The following is a 19,354-nucleotide window of genomic DNA, read 5'->3' as shown; positions in this document are numbered from 1 at the left end:
TCCCCTTGGAAGGCTGTTCCAGAACTTCACTCCTCTAATGGTTAGAAACCTTCCTCTAATTTCAAGTCTAAACTTCCTAGTGTCCAGTTTATATCCATTTGTTGTGTCCACATTGGTACTAAGCTTAAATAATTCCTCTCCCTCCCTGATATTTATCCCTCTGATATATTTGTAAAGAGCAATCATATCTCCCCTCAGCCTTCTTTTGGTTAGGCTAAACAAGCCAAGCTCTTTGAGTCTCCTTTCAGAAGACAGGTTTTCCATTCCTCGGACCATCCTAGTAGCCCTTCTCTGTACCTGTTCTAGTTTGAACTCATCCTTCTTAAACATGGGAGACCAGAACTGCACACAACTGCAGAGACTGCTGTTCAGAAAGAATCGAGTCTTGCATGCATAAGGCACATGCACACCTACTGTGCAATCCGTGTGGGGAACTATTATCATCATAGTTTGGCCCTAGGGTACAAAAGCATTGATTAAAGAACCTCCTCCAGGCAGGGAAAGTATCTTTTATTTACCTGTAAAGCATCAGGCATGGCTACAGTATGGCCTTATGATAGTGTGCAGGGAAAAAGATGCCAAGTGGACATGGGTCCTACAATATACAGGTCCACACCCTGGTCTTCCTCCAGCTGCCCCTCTCTGCTCCACTAAAATGAAGCTAGGAAGAATGCTACTCTTGGCTGAGTTCCCTTTCCAGCCTTTCAGCAAGAAGGATGTGGTGCAAGAGCTCACGGTCTCTGCATACCTGATTGTGATGTCACAGCCAGGGAAATTTGCCCTCATCCCAGCCTGGAAAATGCCCTTCTCAGGAAGCCAATATGATTACGTGATTACTTCCTTTTGGCCACCTAAAAGGCAGCTCAGCTGAGAACAACAAACTTTACTTGATGTTAGCAAGAGCTGGAGAATTAACTGATTTCATTATACACAAATATCTTACTGCATCCACAATGGAATACTCTGAAGGCCCTGCACACTCGATATGCTTATTTCCCACTGGCTACTAACACAGCTCTATTTAGGTTTTATTTCAAAGAGGAGAAGGCTGCAGGTAGGTCCATAACCAGGTAGGCTTTTTAATGAACAGGTATAACTCACCTCAGAAATTCTTCAGCAATTGCTGACCTGTTGGCTGAATTCACTTGCAAGTTTTGTGTGAACAGTTACACGCATGCACAAATGACGGCAGACACAATACAAGGTTCTTTTTTTTTTGTTTGACGCTCCAATCGGTGATGTGTTGCAATATTTAAATGCAGTAACAACTGTGCACAGGAATTTATCTTCTGCAGTCTGCTATAGATTATAGGGCATATAACATTTAACTTGATCTTGAGAGCTTTTCCTTCCATTTGCAAATCATACACCAGCTTCTATTAAGTCCAATGATTCTGGACATTGTTTTCAGCAGCACATTAACTTGGTGCTGGTGGACCATCCTATATTATATTATATTCTTTATTCCTACACTAATTTAGTAACATAGAAAGAGAGCCCACTATAAGTCAACCAAGCCACATAGTCTATTGCTGTTTTTTCAGCCTTCTCTTAAAAAACAAATTTCATTCATAAAGTTGTCATCTAGGCCACCTACAGAGGCAGGTACAATTCTAAACCCAATCCAGACACCCATCAGTGTCTTCCCTGAAACCTGTTGGTTTTTGGTGTATTTAATGTCAATTCAGAAAGACTTTAAACTTTTGCTGTAAAATAAACTACAACACCTGGATTTCCCTGCCACCTGTGTGTTCCAAAATATTACACATGCCATATCACAGACTTTCCATAACTTTCCTTTCAAAGATTAATTAGTTATCTGAACAGTGATTCACCTTGTTGTATGCAAGTGTTGGCTTTGATGTCAATTCCAGACATGGTAAACATTTTGTATTAACAAAAACAAAATGAAGGTACCTTACTGTCTTGGGTTGGGTTTTTTCAACTTACTGAGAAATGATATTGCTCAATCATGCTCTGTGATTTTAATTTAAAGGTTTATAGAGCTCTGTGGGCCATATGGGGAAAGAAGCCAAGAATTATTTTCTAAAGTAAACTGGAAAATAGATGCACTTTATTTCCCGTTGGCAAACTAGGACTATGGAGGGAAAATATTTAATATAAAAACATCTGACAAAGCACCTCCAGGATGTATTTTTTTGCATCAAAGAAGTAGCTCTTGGCAACGAACACGCTACCCTGACAAGAAAACTTTTTAGCCGAGCCCTGATTGTTATAGACTGCTCAGAGTGAGGAGACATGCCAACTAACCTGAAGTTAAATATGAAAGAAAAAGGAAAAACATTACAGGCGCAAATAAACATCTGTCTACGATTAACCTGGACGCACAGACATGCACTGGCTTTGAAAATGAACTCGGTGTCTTTTTTAAAAAATGATGCAATAATTTTACTATTTAAGACCCTGATCCTGCAAATGCAGACTATACACTTGCATGGAGCCCCAATGAAATCAAAGGGGCCCTGAGCACAGCAGGCTGTTGTACATGGTAAATTGCAGTATCAAGGCCTAACACAGGGAGCAGTGACTGTTGCCTACACAAAGTAATGGAGAGCCTGGTGCAAAGAATGATTTAATCTATTGCCACAATCCCAAATACAGAGTGAAACAACAGCAAGAGGAGGAACCAAACTACAGAAACAAATGTTTCACCCCCAACAAAAAATTCGCTCCCGGTTAAATTTATGTGAAAAATAATATCAGGTTTTCTATTAACAGATAATTTCACAATCTCTCTTCAAAACTGGAAAGGTTAATGTTTGCCCAGTTTCCACACACATCCGCCTCACATATTTAGAGGCTTTACTTTTTTTCATATTCCTAACAGAGGAGATCTTCATAAATTTCCTTCTTAGCACAAATCCTGGCAGTCTTTTGGGAGGGGTGGGGGGTGGAAAGGGGGTATTCATTTCTCCGGTCAGTTGGGACTCAAAATATGTTCTCTTACATTCATCTTAACTGCTTGCTGAAAGAAAATACCATACCCATTGCTTTGTGCTAAAGGAATTGCCTGAGTACTGTTTAGAGTTGCAGTTCAGGGGTGTATTCCTTCTTGATCACTAGGACAATTCCATTTCTATAGCCTCCCTTCTTCTGCTGCCCCATTCGCACACCCACCTACGTATCACCCCCATCCTCAAACAAATGCACCGGCTTCCCAGCCGTAGACAGGGCTCGATCAAAACCGCCCTCGTATTTAAAAGCCCTCCACGGATTTCCTCCAAGCTGCTTCAGAGCCAGTCTCTCTCTATTCCATTCCTTGTTCCTCTGCTAGGTTAGCACTAGCCTCCCCTCTCTGTCCCTCCACATTAGTGCAGGGTGAATAATTTGTAACAAACCATTTATTTGACAACTTTCACCTCTTCACTTTGGGAGCCGTCTGAAAACAGAGCTGTATTTTCTAGACTCTACCCCTTATTCAAAATGTTCATTAATTTCCACAAATAATTCTTTGTCTGGTGCGAGCATTTGACATTCGAGCTGGTCTGAACGGAGGCAGGGAGGCCACATGGTGAGCTTTCTGCGCCCTCGAATAAGGATTCTGATGTGAACAGCCATGATCCCAAAGCTGAAATCTGCTTTGCACTAATATGCTCACAGTACTAATAGTCACCATTTCAGATACACTTTCCCGCCAGCACACGCGGCGTCTGTGGGACGCAAACTCATCAGGGGCGGGAACGCAGCAGAAGTGAATCATTTTAAAATCCGGATGAACACTTGCGGAAATTTTTCTGTTGCATTTGCCCTGCTCTGCTCCATAACATCTGCCATTATTAGCGCGAGAGCCTTCTCCTTTTCAGCTCCTGCCATTTGCAGCCGCTTTCCTGTCTATCTCCCCATCCGCTGCCTCTCCATTTCGTTACAATTCTCGGCCCAGAATTCATCTTTTCTCCCGTTCCTGTAGCTCTTATCTTCCCCCCTTTGCTTTTACGCAGGATTTAACTCAAGACCCTCTGACGTATTGTACTTGACGCCACAAGATGCTCAGTGCCTCCTGAGTCAGAATATTGACCCCAAAAATCCACACAAGAATACAGACTCCAGTCAGGAGCTTGAAGGCGCGCAACGTTTTGCAGGATGGGGACCACAGGTTATGCAGGATGGCCTTGTACAAAATAAAACTGAACTGCATTGCATCAGTATGCATCGTTACCCATGTAACACACACACCCTACAAAGGAAAAAAAGTTTCCCTTTGGACAATATTGACACCCAGGGTTAGCACTTTGCAGAGAACACTCGATTCTCAAAGGAACTTCCATAAGCACAACACAAAGATTTATACAGGCCCCGATTAAGAGAGAAATAACGAACAGGCACGTAGCGACACATGAGACGAGTTGTGGGGACTAGCTGCTCATGTTGAGACAAAATGGCCTTCACAGAATCTTGGCACTGACTCTTGCATGAAACTGGGCACCACCCATTACTCCCTGAACAGTTTCAGTGGAGGCACACCGACCGATCTCCGTCTGGCATAGTGTGCGCACACCGACCGATCTCCGTCTGGCATAGTGTGCGCACACCGACCGATCTCCGTCTGGCATAGTGTGCGCACACCGACCGATCTCCGTCTGGCATAGTGTGCGCACACCGACCGATCTCCGTCTGGCATAGTGTGCGCACACCGACCGATCTCTGTCTGGCATAGTGTGCGCACACCGGGTTAAATGTCCCATGGCCCCCTGCATAGGAGTGAATTTCACCCGTAGTTACTGCAAAGCTGATGCCAGCCTGTTTCTCTAATATTTATGACCTTCTACTGTTGTTCCAAAAGGAATCTAGCATCCCAATACCTCCGTCTGCTCCTGAAGCCCCAAAGGGCAGATAAATGCTCCAGGCTTTAGTCTATCATAAATAATAATGAAGACAATAATATTTTTCCCCTTCCACCCAAGCAGATCAATATGTTTTCAAATCATTAATGAACATATGAGGTCCCTGTGAAGTATACGTGATTAGCCCAATTTTATAGATGAAGAAACTGAGGCATGGAAAAGTGAAAGGGAATTTGAAAGTCACTGACAGTGCTAGGAATAAAACCCAGGAGTCCTGATTCCTGGTTCTACCCACTAGATGATATTTGCTAGCCTAGGAAGCCAAATTAAAGCTTAAAAAGGACTGAAATGTCAGAAGACCCAAGCACCACGATCCACTGAACTGGGCTCACAGCTTCTGAATGGGGATATTCATATGGAGATGATGGAGGGGACAATGCTCAGCTCCTAGGAATGGGAGTGGGGTTATCTGTTATGTGACCACGTTAGGCACATGTCCTCAAGCTGACTGGCTCCACTCAAAGCACTGGGGAAAGAACGGGGATATGGCGAGTACTCAGAGTAAGGTCCAAATGGGACCCATCTTGAGTGGTACCTGAGCCGTTGGAACACCTGCTGAAGTTCCTGCAAGTTACAGACGCTCAGCCTCAGGATTCAGGCCATTGGGAACTTAGTCAGATGATGGAATGAAAACTCAGTGCCGACTCGGCCCGTTAGGAACTCAGATTTGCTGCTGAAATACTAGAGATGCAAAGCTCTAGAGAAGGAGACTGAAAACCTGCAGCGTGCACAGTACTAGGGAGTCACTACTTTTCATACTGCATGCAGCATATAACTGTCCGGACTCCAGGAAGAGCTGACACCCACCTCCTCTAAATGAGAACGGAGGGTCACTGCTCCCATGAATTGATTACAGCTAGCTAGCTGGACAGACACTGTGCTGACGTACAGCCTGCTGTGTGCTTGGGAGTGGACAGTAATGAAGTGCCAGGCGACGGGGGTTTGAGAAGCTGGCTGTCCAGGAGAAGGCATCCCTCAGTGCTCAGGGACCTAAGAAGGGGAGCAAATTCCATTGCCCCATGGACCATCCTACACAGCGCCTACTGCAAGGCAGGGCTCCATCTGCTTGAGCGTGTCACGGCAGTAAAGAACCAGTTTCCACAACAGCACAGCCCTCTAAATGCCAGGCAAGTCTAACGGGTACAACAGCTTCTTGGCATTTCAAACAGGAGCCAACTGTCTGGGGAAAAAATTACTACTAATGTTCCATCAATGAGTCACGGGGCTGAGGTTTTGATTTTGGGCTGTTGGTGTTTTTTGTCCTTTGAACTAGCAGGCCCCACCTTCTCCCCGTGGGACTGCAAGGAGCCCAGGGGAACATCGCAGCACTGCGGACCCAGTCTGGAGGTTTGCTCTCTGCAGTCAGCTAGGGTGGGATGCTGCTCAGCTCCGGTGCAGACTGTTGCACGCACAAGTGCAAGGTAAATAGTGATGAGCAGGGCATTAACGAGAATAGTGCTGCACAGCTGCCAAGCTCCCCATGACTAGTAGCAGGAGAGCAAGTCTGGGGTTGGGGGCGGGAAAGAAGCCTGAGAAAACAGCACTGTCACACCCATCCCTTTTCTGCCCTTTGACTTGCAAGTAAGGGAGTGGGCAAGGAGAGCGTCTGCTGCTGAATACGGAAGATTGCACGTTGTTTGAGTTTGACTTCACTTGTGTTCAGAGCATCCGCTCACACGTGCACTGGAGCATGAGCAGCCAGCACACCCTGCCGTGTATCACATAACGACTCCAAGGCCCACAGCTGGGTACTGCTCACACTGAGCGGTTCTATTAGCAACACTTATGTCATTCTTACCAAAGTTTTGACCAGGCCCATCACTGGACCAACCATGCGCCCCTTCTCACGACTGAGCCATAGGTCACTCTGCAAGTGAGTGCATGCGCGCAGATAAGGACTTGATTCTGAAAAGCGCTGAGCACTCTGGTTCTGATCCAAGAAAGAACTTAAGCATATGCTTAATTTCAGCATGTGTACAAGTCTCCCTGATGTTCTCAGGCCATTGCAGCATTAAGACCTATTTGTCCTGTCCCCCTACCCCCTTAAACACAGGCCTACAACACTTAGCAGTAATAATATATAGCAGGGGAAATAACTCCAATGAGGAAAATATGTGATCTCTCTTTTTATTCCCTAACCCTAAATCTGCCGCTGCTTAAACTACGAGCCTGGAGACTTTGGAACCAAACATTCGTATTTGCCTTTTCTGAGCAATCCTAATCTTCAAAACCTGTCATATCTTATCCAGAAACCAGAAGCAGCAGCTCAGGCTCCAGACTACGCTGCCTTTACGGGTTGCTTGCTCATGGGAGAGTACACTTGGCACAGCGTTATCCCGGAATAAAAGATTTACTTTACTGACCAAAATGTTTTAAGTCCCAGCTGAGTGAGGGTCCAGGGATTCCACTGCTGTGTGCATTTGCACAGAACAAAAGTGTTAACATTCTGCAAAATACATTTAAGAAGCTTTCCTTTATAGCTTGTAAATGTCTCTGTTTTTTCCAATGCAATCTTAAGAAGGCTTTTGGTAAAGAGAAAAGATAAGATTAGCTTTTGGGTGTCCTTTTCTGGGCTATGATTAAGCCACCTATACTTTGCAATTTTCATAGTGGATTTGCTCGTTCATTAGAGACTTTTCAAGATTCCTAGGATCAATACTGTCTCATGAAAATAAGGCCAAGTTCCAAAGGAGAGGGGATTTGTTTTGTTTTACAGAGATAACCATTTGACTTCTTGCTAAAACTTCCTGGCTAGAAGTTCATCAGCTAAACTAACAACAGTGAAAAATGGACCTCTTTGTTACCCAGAAACTGAATTTTGTGGTTTTAGTAGGAAAAGCATTTTTGGTGATCAAAGCTAAAGTAACAAAATAGTGGCTTGATGCTAGATCCAAAGTTTTCTTATTTTTGGAACAGGAGTTAAATGCACACTTCAGTTTCTTAGCTACACGGAGAATGCATGGCAGACATAAGTTTTATATATCATTGCATATTTGTAAGTTGCACCAGAAACTAAACAGACCAAAATATGGCACTTACATTGTTCTAAGTTACGTTTTTTACCTCCTGGTTGACAAAATGCATGGGTTAACTTCAATGAAACTCTTATCCTCTACCTGTGATCATGGCCACTGGAAGAAAATAAATCACCTAGCCCCAGACTCTTATTAAGAGTTGCACCATTTGAAACTAAACAGTGGGAGAGAAGGTATCCAATTTCAGTGCAACCCTGATCATGTTATCATTATGTTGTTCAAGTAAAATATCTCTTCTACTGTGGAAAACCTTCCAGACGTCCACCTCAGATAACACAGTAACTAAACCAACACCATCCATAGGAGCTGTTTCTAAAATTCTGTGGCTACAATTAATGGTTATTATCAAATTGCCATAAAAGCTAGGGACATCAGAAGCATTAATTGCACACAGCACAAGAATTTGTTAGAAATTGCAAACATATATTTATTACAATGAAACTCAAAAAACAATCCCAACTCCCCGCTATCAAGTTTTCCCCTGCTATGGACAATTGACAACAGGCACATTGGATTCAGTATGTCAAAACACCAAGACGTATTCAACTGTACCAAAAGAATCCTAAAGGGCAATGAAAATGAAAAATGTATAAGGGAGAAGAGCTCTACCAACACTATGTGCCTCTTCAAAATGCCATGTGGTATGGAAAATCGCTCTCTCAAAGCTTGTGATAACTCTTTGACAAGATAAAAGGAGTAGGGAGAAGAGGCAGTCTCCTGACACTACTATACAGGCGACAGCACCTCAACTGATATTCTGATTATTCAGACCCCTAGAGGGAGCCACAATTCTCTGATGATCTTTAAGCATGTCTGTAATCCCAATAACCAGCAAAATCGGGATTAGGAAAACAAAGGGACAAGAAAGCTCATACCTTTTGGTGTAAAGGTCTCTCGCAACTTACGCTTATTTAACATACATGACTTCAACTATATGCATATAGCTGGAGTGGGGGCGTGGCCTCAAGCGGAGGGCGTGGCCTCAAGATTTAAAGGTCCTGGGGCACCAGCTGTGGCTGGCAGCCCCTGTGGCGAACTAAAGGGCCTGAGGCTCCAGCCATCGTGGAGCTCCGGGCCCTTTAAATGCCAGCCCCAGCCCAGCTGCCAAAGCTGCGGGTGGGATTTAAAGGGCTCCTCTGGGCTCCCCACCACGGCAGGAAGCCTGGCGGAACCCTTTAAATCCCGCTCGCAGCTCTGATAGTGGGGCCAGGGAGGGCATTTAAAGGGCTCCACCGGGCTCCCCACCACGGCAGGAAGCCCGGGGGACCCCTTTAAATCCCGCCCACAGCTCCAGTGGTGGGGCCAGAGTGAGGGCATTTAAAGGGCGGCGGGGAGACATGAATTCTATGATTCTGTGAACTGTTACAAAAGAACACTCAAAGGACGCTCGCTACATCAGTGCATGTGCCATTGGTAGAACATGAAAGGTTCGCCAGCCATTCCACCAACGTTTTATCCCTGCTGTCTGAGATTCACCATCAGCTGTAATACGTCATCGTTGGCATGAAAACTAGGTCTGAGCCTGTGAACAGTGCTCCTCCCACCCCAGATTTACAAGCTGAAAGAATAGCGTGACCCACCACTCCACTGCAGTAAGTGGAGTTACACCAGGGATGAATTACATGGAATTGCACCCTGGTTCCTGTCCAAAGCAGCTTACAATCTAAGTCTCCAAGTCTCCAAGTCTTGCCAGCGAGTCAATCTCTCGGCCTACATGAAGCCTCATTAAAATCAATGAGGTTCTGTACAGATGGTGGACAGCCAATTCCAGAAGAATGGCCTATGGGCCTGATTTTGCAAACTCTTGCTCACTGGCTTCAACAGGACTGTACGGGATAGTAAATTCTGCTCACCTGAGCAAGCATTTGCACACTAAATCCTGAAACACAACAATTAATTCATGCTGTAAATATTCACCAGGGACAGTATAAAAAACTCCATTAAATCTGAACTGCCCGTTCATTCTTTTTATTATAAAATATCTGGCACTTGAGACCACTCTTAACTCACCCTCCTGTGTCAAGGTTTGAGTAGGATCTTTTAACAGTGGGTGATTTTATCACCCTCCCCAGCAGGAATGGAGTTCTTGCCCTAACTCCCAATCTCCTTGCTTTTCCAAGCATGCGTCAGACAATTAACAACATTTTAATACAGCTTGGAGTTTGCGAATTACTCTATTCAACCAATCAACTTGAACAGCCCCTTCGATTTTTTTCTGTTTTCCCTGAGAATCTCACATACAGAACTAAATTTAATTCTGCTTTTCTGCTAAAACCAGCAAGTACAGCTCCAACACAATAACCATTCAACTGCTGCTGTGTTAACATCTGCCAACCTGAGAATTCTCCAGGGGTGGTGTTTGGTGAGTTAGTAGCCTCTGTTTCAGTGTAAGACAACGTGGAATCTGATAGATCTGGAAAACAGAAGGAGAACATTTAGTACTTTTGTGCCACGAGCGCTGTGCACCCGCTCACGGACATACTGTGCCACTTTGCCTGCCCACACCTTCCAGAGTGAAACTACTGCTGACTCAGGGCAGAAAGTAAGTGCTTAACTTCTCTTCTCTGACATGCAAAAATGAAAAGTTTCAATTGCTTCGACCACAAAAATAACTACAGTTCAGTTGATTAAACAAGTAGAAACTTGGTGCATACTGGATAAAGTTACGTTAAGCCTCTAAACAATTCATAGTTACTATACTTAATTATCACCATTAAAATTCTTGAAGCTGTTTATTCTTGCTTCTTTCCTTCCTTCCTCTTTGCTGAAGCTAAGGAAACTTTGTTTTAACAAGTTAAGAGTCCTTGTTATTCTCTCTTGCTTGCCCCTTTAATTAAGCGCTCAAATGTTTGCTCACAGATTATTTTTTCAGTCAAATAAAGTACATCTCACTGTTTTCCATACCGGCAGCACAAGTAGCTTCTAAAAGGAATTAATTTTGAGCTTATTTTTCTTACGTAATGTCAACTTAGACGACCAGCCCTTTCATTTTCCGGGACACTCGTATGGCTGGACCTCTGGTGTGAACCATTAGCCATGACACATACTATCCTCAACTGCAAAAAACACTGTGAGTGACTTCTCCGGGTGAGATTGTGCCTCTCAGCAAGGGGTGGCAAATGCACTGCACCGCCCCAAGTGTATTCCCAGGAAGCACGGTGACTCAGAAACACCCTGCCAGGACACAGCTCCCTCCCTAATTCTCTTGCTCTGGGGCTGCCCACCCCTTCCTGCCTACCTGCTCCAGGATGTAGAGCAGTGGTGGGCAACCTGCAGCCCATCAGGGTAAGTTGCTGTTGGGCTGTGTGCAGCCCATGGGCCGCAGGTTGCCCACCACTGATGTAGAGAGTACCAGGCGCACAACACCCATGTGCTCCTGCACAGCCCGGCCCAAGATCTGAATAGCCTGTGCAAAGGGTGTAAAGGAGGTTCTCCTTTCCCATTAGGCCTCTGCATAGTTGCACTGCGCATGCCATGGTCCAGCCTTTGGCTTCTGTTGGGATTTTTTTGGTTGCTCGGTTTTCTCGTTAGCTTGTTCTGGGGTTTTTGGAAAAGATCAAAGGCGCCATTTTGAAATCTTTACTCAGTCCTTTGGGTCTGACTCTACCTCCTGTACGATCCCACAACTCCTCATCTGGTGTTCCTGGGTGCACCTCTCTAAACCCCTTAGAGACCTCAGAGTAATGTATTTGCCAAGTGTGTCCTTATCTATTTGGCAAATTCTGAATGTTTCCTCATCCTGCCCCCTCTGTGATTCCAACAGCTCTGTGATGAACATGTCTCTCTCTTTGTGTACTTCCTCTTTTGTGAACCAGCATTACTGACCAGGGGAGAACTGGAGGGATAAGATACCACTCAAAGTGACTATCACTGGAAGAATCTGGCCCATTGCCTACAGAGTCTCTCAAAAAAAACACATCAACTTCCCCCCTTTGAGGTGCACTTGTTACTTCCTATTTACCTGGATACTGTGAAAGCCAGGGCAGAATTTGGCACAGCCATCTACTAAGGGAATATATGCTTTGGAAGGCATTTGCTATTGAATTTTGCCAATTTTAAAGTAGGTCACATTTTATGCCTCACTGTGACCAGATTTATTTCAATGATACTTTTAAAAGTCGGAATAATTCATTGGAAAAAATGAAATTCCATTCAAATGTTTTACAGTATGGAGCTTAAATAACTTGTGTCTCAGTTTAATAAACACTATACTAATAATGCTTAGCTCTTACGTAGCACTCTTCGTCTCAAGATCTTAAAGAACTTTACAGTGAAAGTATAATCTTCCCTATTTTACAGGGTGCTAGGCCCCAGGTCAGAGAAGCAGGACAGTTACAGAGCTGGGGATAGATCCCAGGAGTTCTGACCCCCTACTCTAGTCTGCAATCCAATCTAGTATCCAATAAAAAATTAAGTCTGATAACCAGCCATTACATCTTCATTACTAATGACAGTGTTTCACCTGAATGCAGATTATTCTGAAAAATACAGATGTAGCAAAGAGTGTGTATTAATATATAAAACCATTGGTAATAAAGATATGATAATAAAACACATAGAATATTTTATTTTTATTCATGTATTTCTGATAATTTGTCAGCTGATGCTTGTTCAGAATTAGTGATGACCTCCACTTTCCTCCATTTCGACATTTGCCTTACACACCAGGCTGGAAATGACCCCAGTAGAAAATAATACAACGTTTTGGTTATGAACTGTGAATGTCCTAAGAGTCTGTAAAGAGAAAATACTTACCCAGTGGCTTTTGCTCATCATGAGGAGACAGCCGAGAATAAGGAGGCGGGGGAGATTCTGGAAAAATAAGACCTCATATTAGTGCTATATTAGGTTAAAAGTTCAAACCCTCAAGTTTTCCCTCCTAGGAAGTAATATTTTGGTGGTAAGGTAAATTCCCATTTATAACATGGCAGAAAAGTCATATGCAAATAACTCTTGGCCAAGATATTTCAAAAGCTGCTGGTGGTTTTTGGGGCCCAATTTAACACACCTCTAAGGGATTTCCAAAAGTGCTGAGCACCCACCCTTTGGAAATGAGGCGCCTTTAGGTTAGGGCATCTCCAAAAATCCAGTTACCCAAAATCATCAGTCCCTTTTGAAATGCTTGGCTTTTATCACCAGGTCATCTGTCTAAAATAGTCCTGTTTCAAAACATAAACATGGGTTTACCAAGAATTCGCTGGATATTGTGTCAAAGACTAAGAAACTGCATAGCATAAATAAAAAGACACTATCTTAGGACATAAAAGAAAACATTATGACCAGATTCTGATCTCATTCACAGCAACATAAATCCAGTAAACCCAATTACGCAACTTAGGTCAGTCCCTATAACGTCCTAGATAGAATAAAAGGTCAGTAGTAATAGCCTACCATAATGGCATGATCTACTGACAGTTGACTTAAAGTTGAGCATGTGCTTAAATGCTTTTTTGAATCAGGGCCACCTACGTAGCTCTTGGACCACTTGCATAGATAAGGACTACTCTTGAGTAGTCCTTATCTATGTTGTACGATAATGCCCTTTAATTGGTCAGACTTTTCTTTAATAGATCAGGCTTGAATAATGAGAGTAAAGCAGTAGGAATATTCTATCTACCACCTGACCGAGATGGTGACGGTGACTGTGAAATGCTCACAAGGATTAGAGAGGCTACAAAAAGAGAAAACCCAATGATGGGGGATTTCAATTATCTCCATATTGACTGTCACCTCAGGACTGAATGAAAAGATAACATTTTTAGACACATTAATGATTGCTTTTTGGAGCAGCTAGTTCTGGAACCCACGAGGGGCAAGCCTTGATTCAGTCCTAAGTGGCACACAGGATGTGGTCCAGGAGGTGAACAGAGCTGAACGTCATGGTAACAGCAACCATCATGTAATTTAATTTAACATCCTTGTAGGGAGGAAAATACCAAAGAAACACACCACATTTAACTTCAAAAAGGGGAATTACACAAAAACAAGGAGGCTAGTTAAAAAGAAATTAAAAGGAACAGTCACAGGTGTTAAATGCCTGCAAACTGCATGGACATTTTTTAAAAACACCACAGGAGAGTCAAACTATACGTATACCCCAAACCTAAACACCAGAGGACCACAGAAATTGCTACCATGGCTAAACAACAGAGCAAAAAAAAATTCTTTTAAAAATTGTAAGTCAGATCCTACTGAGGAAAATACAAAGGAACATAAACTCTGGCAAGTAACGTGTAAAAGCACAATCAGACAGGCCAAAAAGAATTTGAAGAACAGCTAGCAAAAGACATAAAAACTAACAGCAAAATTATTTTTAAGTACATCAGAATCAGGAAGCCTGCCAACAATCAGTGGGGCCACTGGAAGAGGAAATGCTCAACGAGCACTCAAGGAAGACAAGGCCATTGCAGAGAAGCTAAATGAATTCTTTACACCGCAGAGGATGTGAAGGAGATTCCCACATCTGAGCCTTTCTTTTTAGGTGACAAATTGAGGACCTGTCCCAGACCAAGGTGTCAATAGAGGAAGTTTTGAAATAAATTGATCCATTAAACAGCAGTAAGTCAACACAGCCGGATGGGATTCACCCAAGAGTTCTGAAGGAATTCAGACATGAAAACACAGAACTATTAACTGTGATATTTAACCTATCACTTAAAACAGCCTCTGTACCAGATGGCTGGAGGACAGTTAATATAATGTGTATTTTTAAAAAAGGCTCCAGAGGCGATCCTGACAATTACAGGCAGGTAAGCCTAACATCAGCACCAGGCAAATTGGTTGAAACTATAGTAAAGAACAGAATTGTCAAACACAATATGTTGGAGAAGAGTCAACGTGGCTTTTATTAAAGGAACTCATGGCTTGCCAATCTATCTGAATTCTTTGAGGGGTCAACAAACATGTGGACAAGCATGATCCAGTAGGTGTACTTGGACCTTTAGAAAGTTTTGACAAGGTCCTTCACAAAAGGCTCTTACACAAAGTAAGCAGTCATGGGGTCAGAGAGAAGTCCCTCTAACGGATCAGTAACTAGTTAAAAGATACAAAACAAAGGCCAGGAATAAATGGTCAGTTTTCACAGCGGAGAGAGGTAAATAGCAGGGGCCCCCAAGGATCTGCAGTGGGACCAGTGCTGTTCAACATATTCATAAGTGATCTGGAAAAAAGGGTAAACAATGAGGTCAGATAATATAAAATTACTCAAGATAGTTAGGTCCAAAGCAGACTGCAAAGAATTACAAAGGGCTCTCGTAAAACTGAGTGACTGGGGCAACAAAATGGCAGATGAACTTCAGTGTTGATAAATGCAAAGTAAAGCACACTGGAAAACATAATCCCAACCACCCAGACAAAAGGATGGGGTTTAAACTAGGTGTTACTGCTCAAGAAAGAGATCCTGGAGTCATTGTGGGTAGTTCTCTGGAAACATCTGCCCAACGTGCAGCGCAACCAAAAAAGCGAACAGAATGTGAGGAACCATTAGGACAAGGATAGAAAATATCATGATGACATTATATAAATCCATGGTACATCCACACCTTGAATACTGCGTGCACTTCTGGTCAATCCATCTCAAAAAATATATTAGAATTGGAAAAGTTACAGAGATGGGCAACAAAAATGACTAGGGGTATGGAACAGCATCCATTGGAGGATTAAAAAGACTGGCACTGTTCAGCTTAGAAAAGAGAAGACTAATGGGGGATACGATAGAAGTTTATAAAATCATGAATGGTGAGGAGAAACTGGGTGTTACTTACCCATTCACATAACATAAGAATTAGGGGTTATCCATCTAAATTAATAGAGAAGAGGTTTAAAAACAAAGGAAGTTTTTCTTCATGTGATGCACAGTCAACCTGTGGGACTCGCTGCCGATGTTGTGATGGTCAAAAGTATAACTGGGTTCACAAAAGAATTAGATAAGTTCACAAAGGTCCATTAAGGGCTATCCGCCAAGATAGTCAGGGACAGAGCCTCATGCTCTAGGTGTCCCTAAACCTCTGACTGCCAGAAGCTTGGACTGCATGACAGGGGATGGATCACTTGATAAACTGACCCACAAGGGTCATTCTTATGTTCGTTTTTTTGTTATATGACATTCTAAAAAGTGAGAGCCAAGTGCTGTTGGCAGGGTCATATCAGTTAATTCCTGTTAAGCAGACATTCCCACTGGCTTCAATGAGGAGTTCTGCTTAAAATTCAGTGGCCTGACTTGGCCCCCAGATTATTGAGATTAGCGTGTGTTCTCCAGTTTTCTTCAGTGACCTGAAAACAAACGGTGTTGGCAAGACAATGACTTCCTAACCTATCTGCAGCTCAGTTTGGATTACTTTATTAAAAATAACCTCAATCTCCACAGCGTGATGGTTTTGATTTGGATTGCAATCATATACTGCTTCTGCAGAGAGGAAAGGTCCCACATCTTGAAATGAGCACCAGTAACCATAATAAAACAAGAGCACACAATTATCTTACTCACAATTATCTTACACAGGCTCTGCATAGCCAAGACCACTTTCTCCCAAGTATTTAAGAGCTTCAAAGAACAAAAAAAAGGAGCCAACATTCCAGATTGTGGTGATTCTGAAGGAATGGGATCTAATTGCATTAGTTGTGTCTGCAAAATGTACTTCTTATATTCTAAAAACAGACCTATCACTGCACTGGATTTCCTCTGTCACAACACAGATAGCATTTTCACACTCTTCTGCTAGTTATACACTGTAAACCTAGTGATAAAGGGTTGGGTATACGATGGTGATGTGAACACACACAACAGAATCTAGAGTAGGCAGATAGACATGATTGAAGAAAGGGCATCAAGGCCAGATCCAACTCTTACTGATTCTCATTTCCAGATTGCCCTCAAGGGGAGCAAAATCCAGTCCCAAGTGGGTGGGTCCCAGCACAAACTGGAAGTATGAAAATGATAAAAAAAAGACAGTTAAGACCTGTGCTGTTTCTTTGTGGTTTTAATTCTACATTGTTTGGAAAGCTTTTACATAAAAAAGGAACTTGTAAATTTCTACAGGTGTAGCCTTCTCTAAGGTAAATGTAAATGCACATCTGCTACAATTAAAATGTGATTTCAGGTTCAGGGACCCAATAATTTTCTGGGGAAAGCACTGCATTAGTTCTCTGCATAAAATACAGTTGTTTCTTACCAAAAAAATGGCACAGAGCGAAACAGGATTTCTGCTTGCAAGAAAAATAAATAAAATAAAAGCTCTTCCCAAGAAAAAAGGAACATTAACATGATATTTAATGTCCTTTGGGATTTCTGTTCATAACAAAACTAAAACAGCATTTACGCAAGAGCTAATGAACCTCAAGAAACTTCACACGACGTGAAAGTGAAGAATTTTCTTTGGTCAGGACTTTCCATCTCGGAATCTCTTTCATTCTTCTATTCTCACCCTGTATTTTTACACAGAAAATGGATAACTAACCTCCATTATTTAGGGTGGGCTATTTGGTTCACTCTGCCAGGTTTTCGTTGCACTAAAACAGCTATCACAAAGGAGTATGTGCTTTCCCCCACCCATAAAGCCTAAACTGGCTGGAAGAAGTTAAAAAAGGGGTCACTGCAGCTTTAAGAAAGGCAGCAGTAATTGCCCAGATCCCCAGTCAGTCAGATAAACAGCTAGTCAGACTGGCGCCAGCAATATGCAAACTGCATATTATCACCACTTCTTCACCTAAATAGCAGAGGGGGACCCTCCGTAGGAAAAAAGGGCTTTTTAAGCACAACTTGAAACTGATCTCAATTCAAAGGGGATAATGCCGGGCCAAATAAAAGAAAAGTTTTTGTATGTTTAATTCCTGTATTCTTTGTTTTTCTAGGCTGCCTTCTAAAGTCACTTAAAAGCTGTGTCTCCTTTAGTGTGATTTAGATAATAGTCATTTTGTGACTATAATTACAGCAAAATAACAAATGGGGAGGCAAAGAGACTGGGGTTCATTCCTAGATCATGGGGGCTTTTGGGAGAAGGGGCTTTAACAACATCAGTTGCATTCGTGATTAAAGTATTTCTTAAAATGTCCATCCACAGACATGAAACAGGCAGGCACCTTTTAAATGAGTACAGCCATCTGCAAAGCACTGATCTCAGCAAATACACCGCTCTGGAAGTTTTCCTGCTGTCTCAAAATGGGGGAGGGCAAAGACGTGTGGGGGGGGGGGGTGTGCCACTCTTTCAGATGTCTTTTTAAAGCATGTTTGGAGAAGGAGCCCAAGGAAAAGTCCAGTTTGTCTCCCTCAATGACAGAAATTACACAGAGCCTTATCAAGCCACGCATCAACAAGTGCCAGCTATGTGCACAATGCAGCCAGAGCCCAGCCACCTTCTGAAAGAGGGGCTGCTGGCTCCCTTTGGGGAGGGCTAACTCGAAAAGGAGTGACGGGAAGGGGGTATGGGACTTTCTCCACCTTTGGGAGCCCGGGGCCTCTTTGATCCTCCCCCCGGTTTATAAATCCCTCATCCTCACACAGGCAAACGCCAGTGTTGGGGGTTAATTCATTCCGGGGAGCTGCCTGGCCGGCTGTGTAATGCCTAAAAGTGAACAGCAAACTGAGCAGATTAAAGCTACAAACTCATCATGGGTTTTGCCTCGTGTAGGATCTATTGCCCCAACTGGCTGCTACCTCTCCCTCCCTACCTAAACACACACACGCTAATGGGACAGCTGTGCCCCTGGGGGACAAAAACAACAGATCTCAGCAAGTAGGCAGAGCAGCACCAGGAGAGCAGGTGAAATGGGTCTCAGCCGGCTCCCAGCAAGATACCAGAGCTTGCCATGTTTGCCCCAGGCCAGCAGAACTCACTTGCCTGTTGTGTCATGTGGCTTGTGCAGACCAGCAGGGTGCAGGGGGGCTGGGGCTGAGACCTATTACTGGTGACCTGGGTGGCTTCTGTGGAGCTCACAATTTTAGCAGCAGCAACTGAGAGCAGCCGCCTTCCTCTCTCTGCACTAGTGCCTCCTACTGGCCGTTGCACAAGGGAAAGAAGCGCCTCTGCCAGACTAGAAGGGAGACAGAGGCTGCAGGGGGGGTGCCTATGCCGGGTTGCCTGAAAATGCACACACAGGTCCAGCGCACTGAGGCATTCTCAAACTCCTTGAATGGTTGGAAAAATACGATTCATAACATCAACTGGCTGGCTGCATATTAAGAGTGTTTCCTTGACTCCACTTGGAAACAATGGTGCAATTCATAGACTACACCAAAGCGGGGAGGATCAGGAGGAAGGTTCAGACTTGACATACAGACACAGGTACAACATATCGTGGACACGGGAAAAGGTTCTGCACCTTCCTAAAACCCAGTCCAGCAAGGCTAGGGCTAAACAGCTACACAGAAAGTGTCACGGCGTTTAACTGCAAGAGGTTTGGAGATCCCACACCAGCCACGGCACTGTGGAACACTCTCCCACTGTGAATTATCAACAGCCA

At 43.5% G+C, this 19,354-nt stretch overlaps 1 protein-coding gene across 1 annotated transcript in view; it reads right to left on the bottom strand.

Annotated features, from left to right (window-relative positions):
- Positions 1-19,354, bottom strand: part of SMAD6 (SMAD family member 6) — a 77,550-nt gene that overhangs the window by 55,163 nt on the left and 3,033 nt on the right. Inside the window, exons 2-3 of the mRNA XM_050967576.1 lie at positions 12,653-12,709; positions 10,233-10,310 (exon numbers count right to left, since the gene is read on the bottom strand). Of these exons, the coding sequence (XP_050823533.1) occupies positions 10,233-10,310; positions 12,653-12,709 (135 nt within the window). The remainder of the gene's footprint in view (positions 1-10,232; positions 10,311-12,652; positions 12,710-19,354) is intronic.

This window comes from Gopherus flavomarginatus, chromosome 9 (genome assembly GCF_025201925.1).
Source record: "Gopherus flavomarginatus isolate rGopFla2 chromosome 9, rGopFla2.mat.asm, whole genome shotgun sequence".
NCBI lineage: Eukaryota > Metazoa > Chordata > Testudines > Testudinidae > Gopherus > Gopherus flavomarginatus.
Note: the sequence above shows the minus strand (reverse complement) of the source record. Positions and strands in the feature narration are given on the sequence as shown.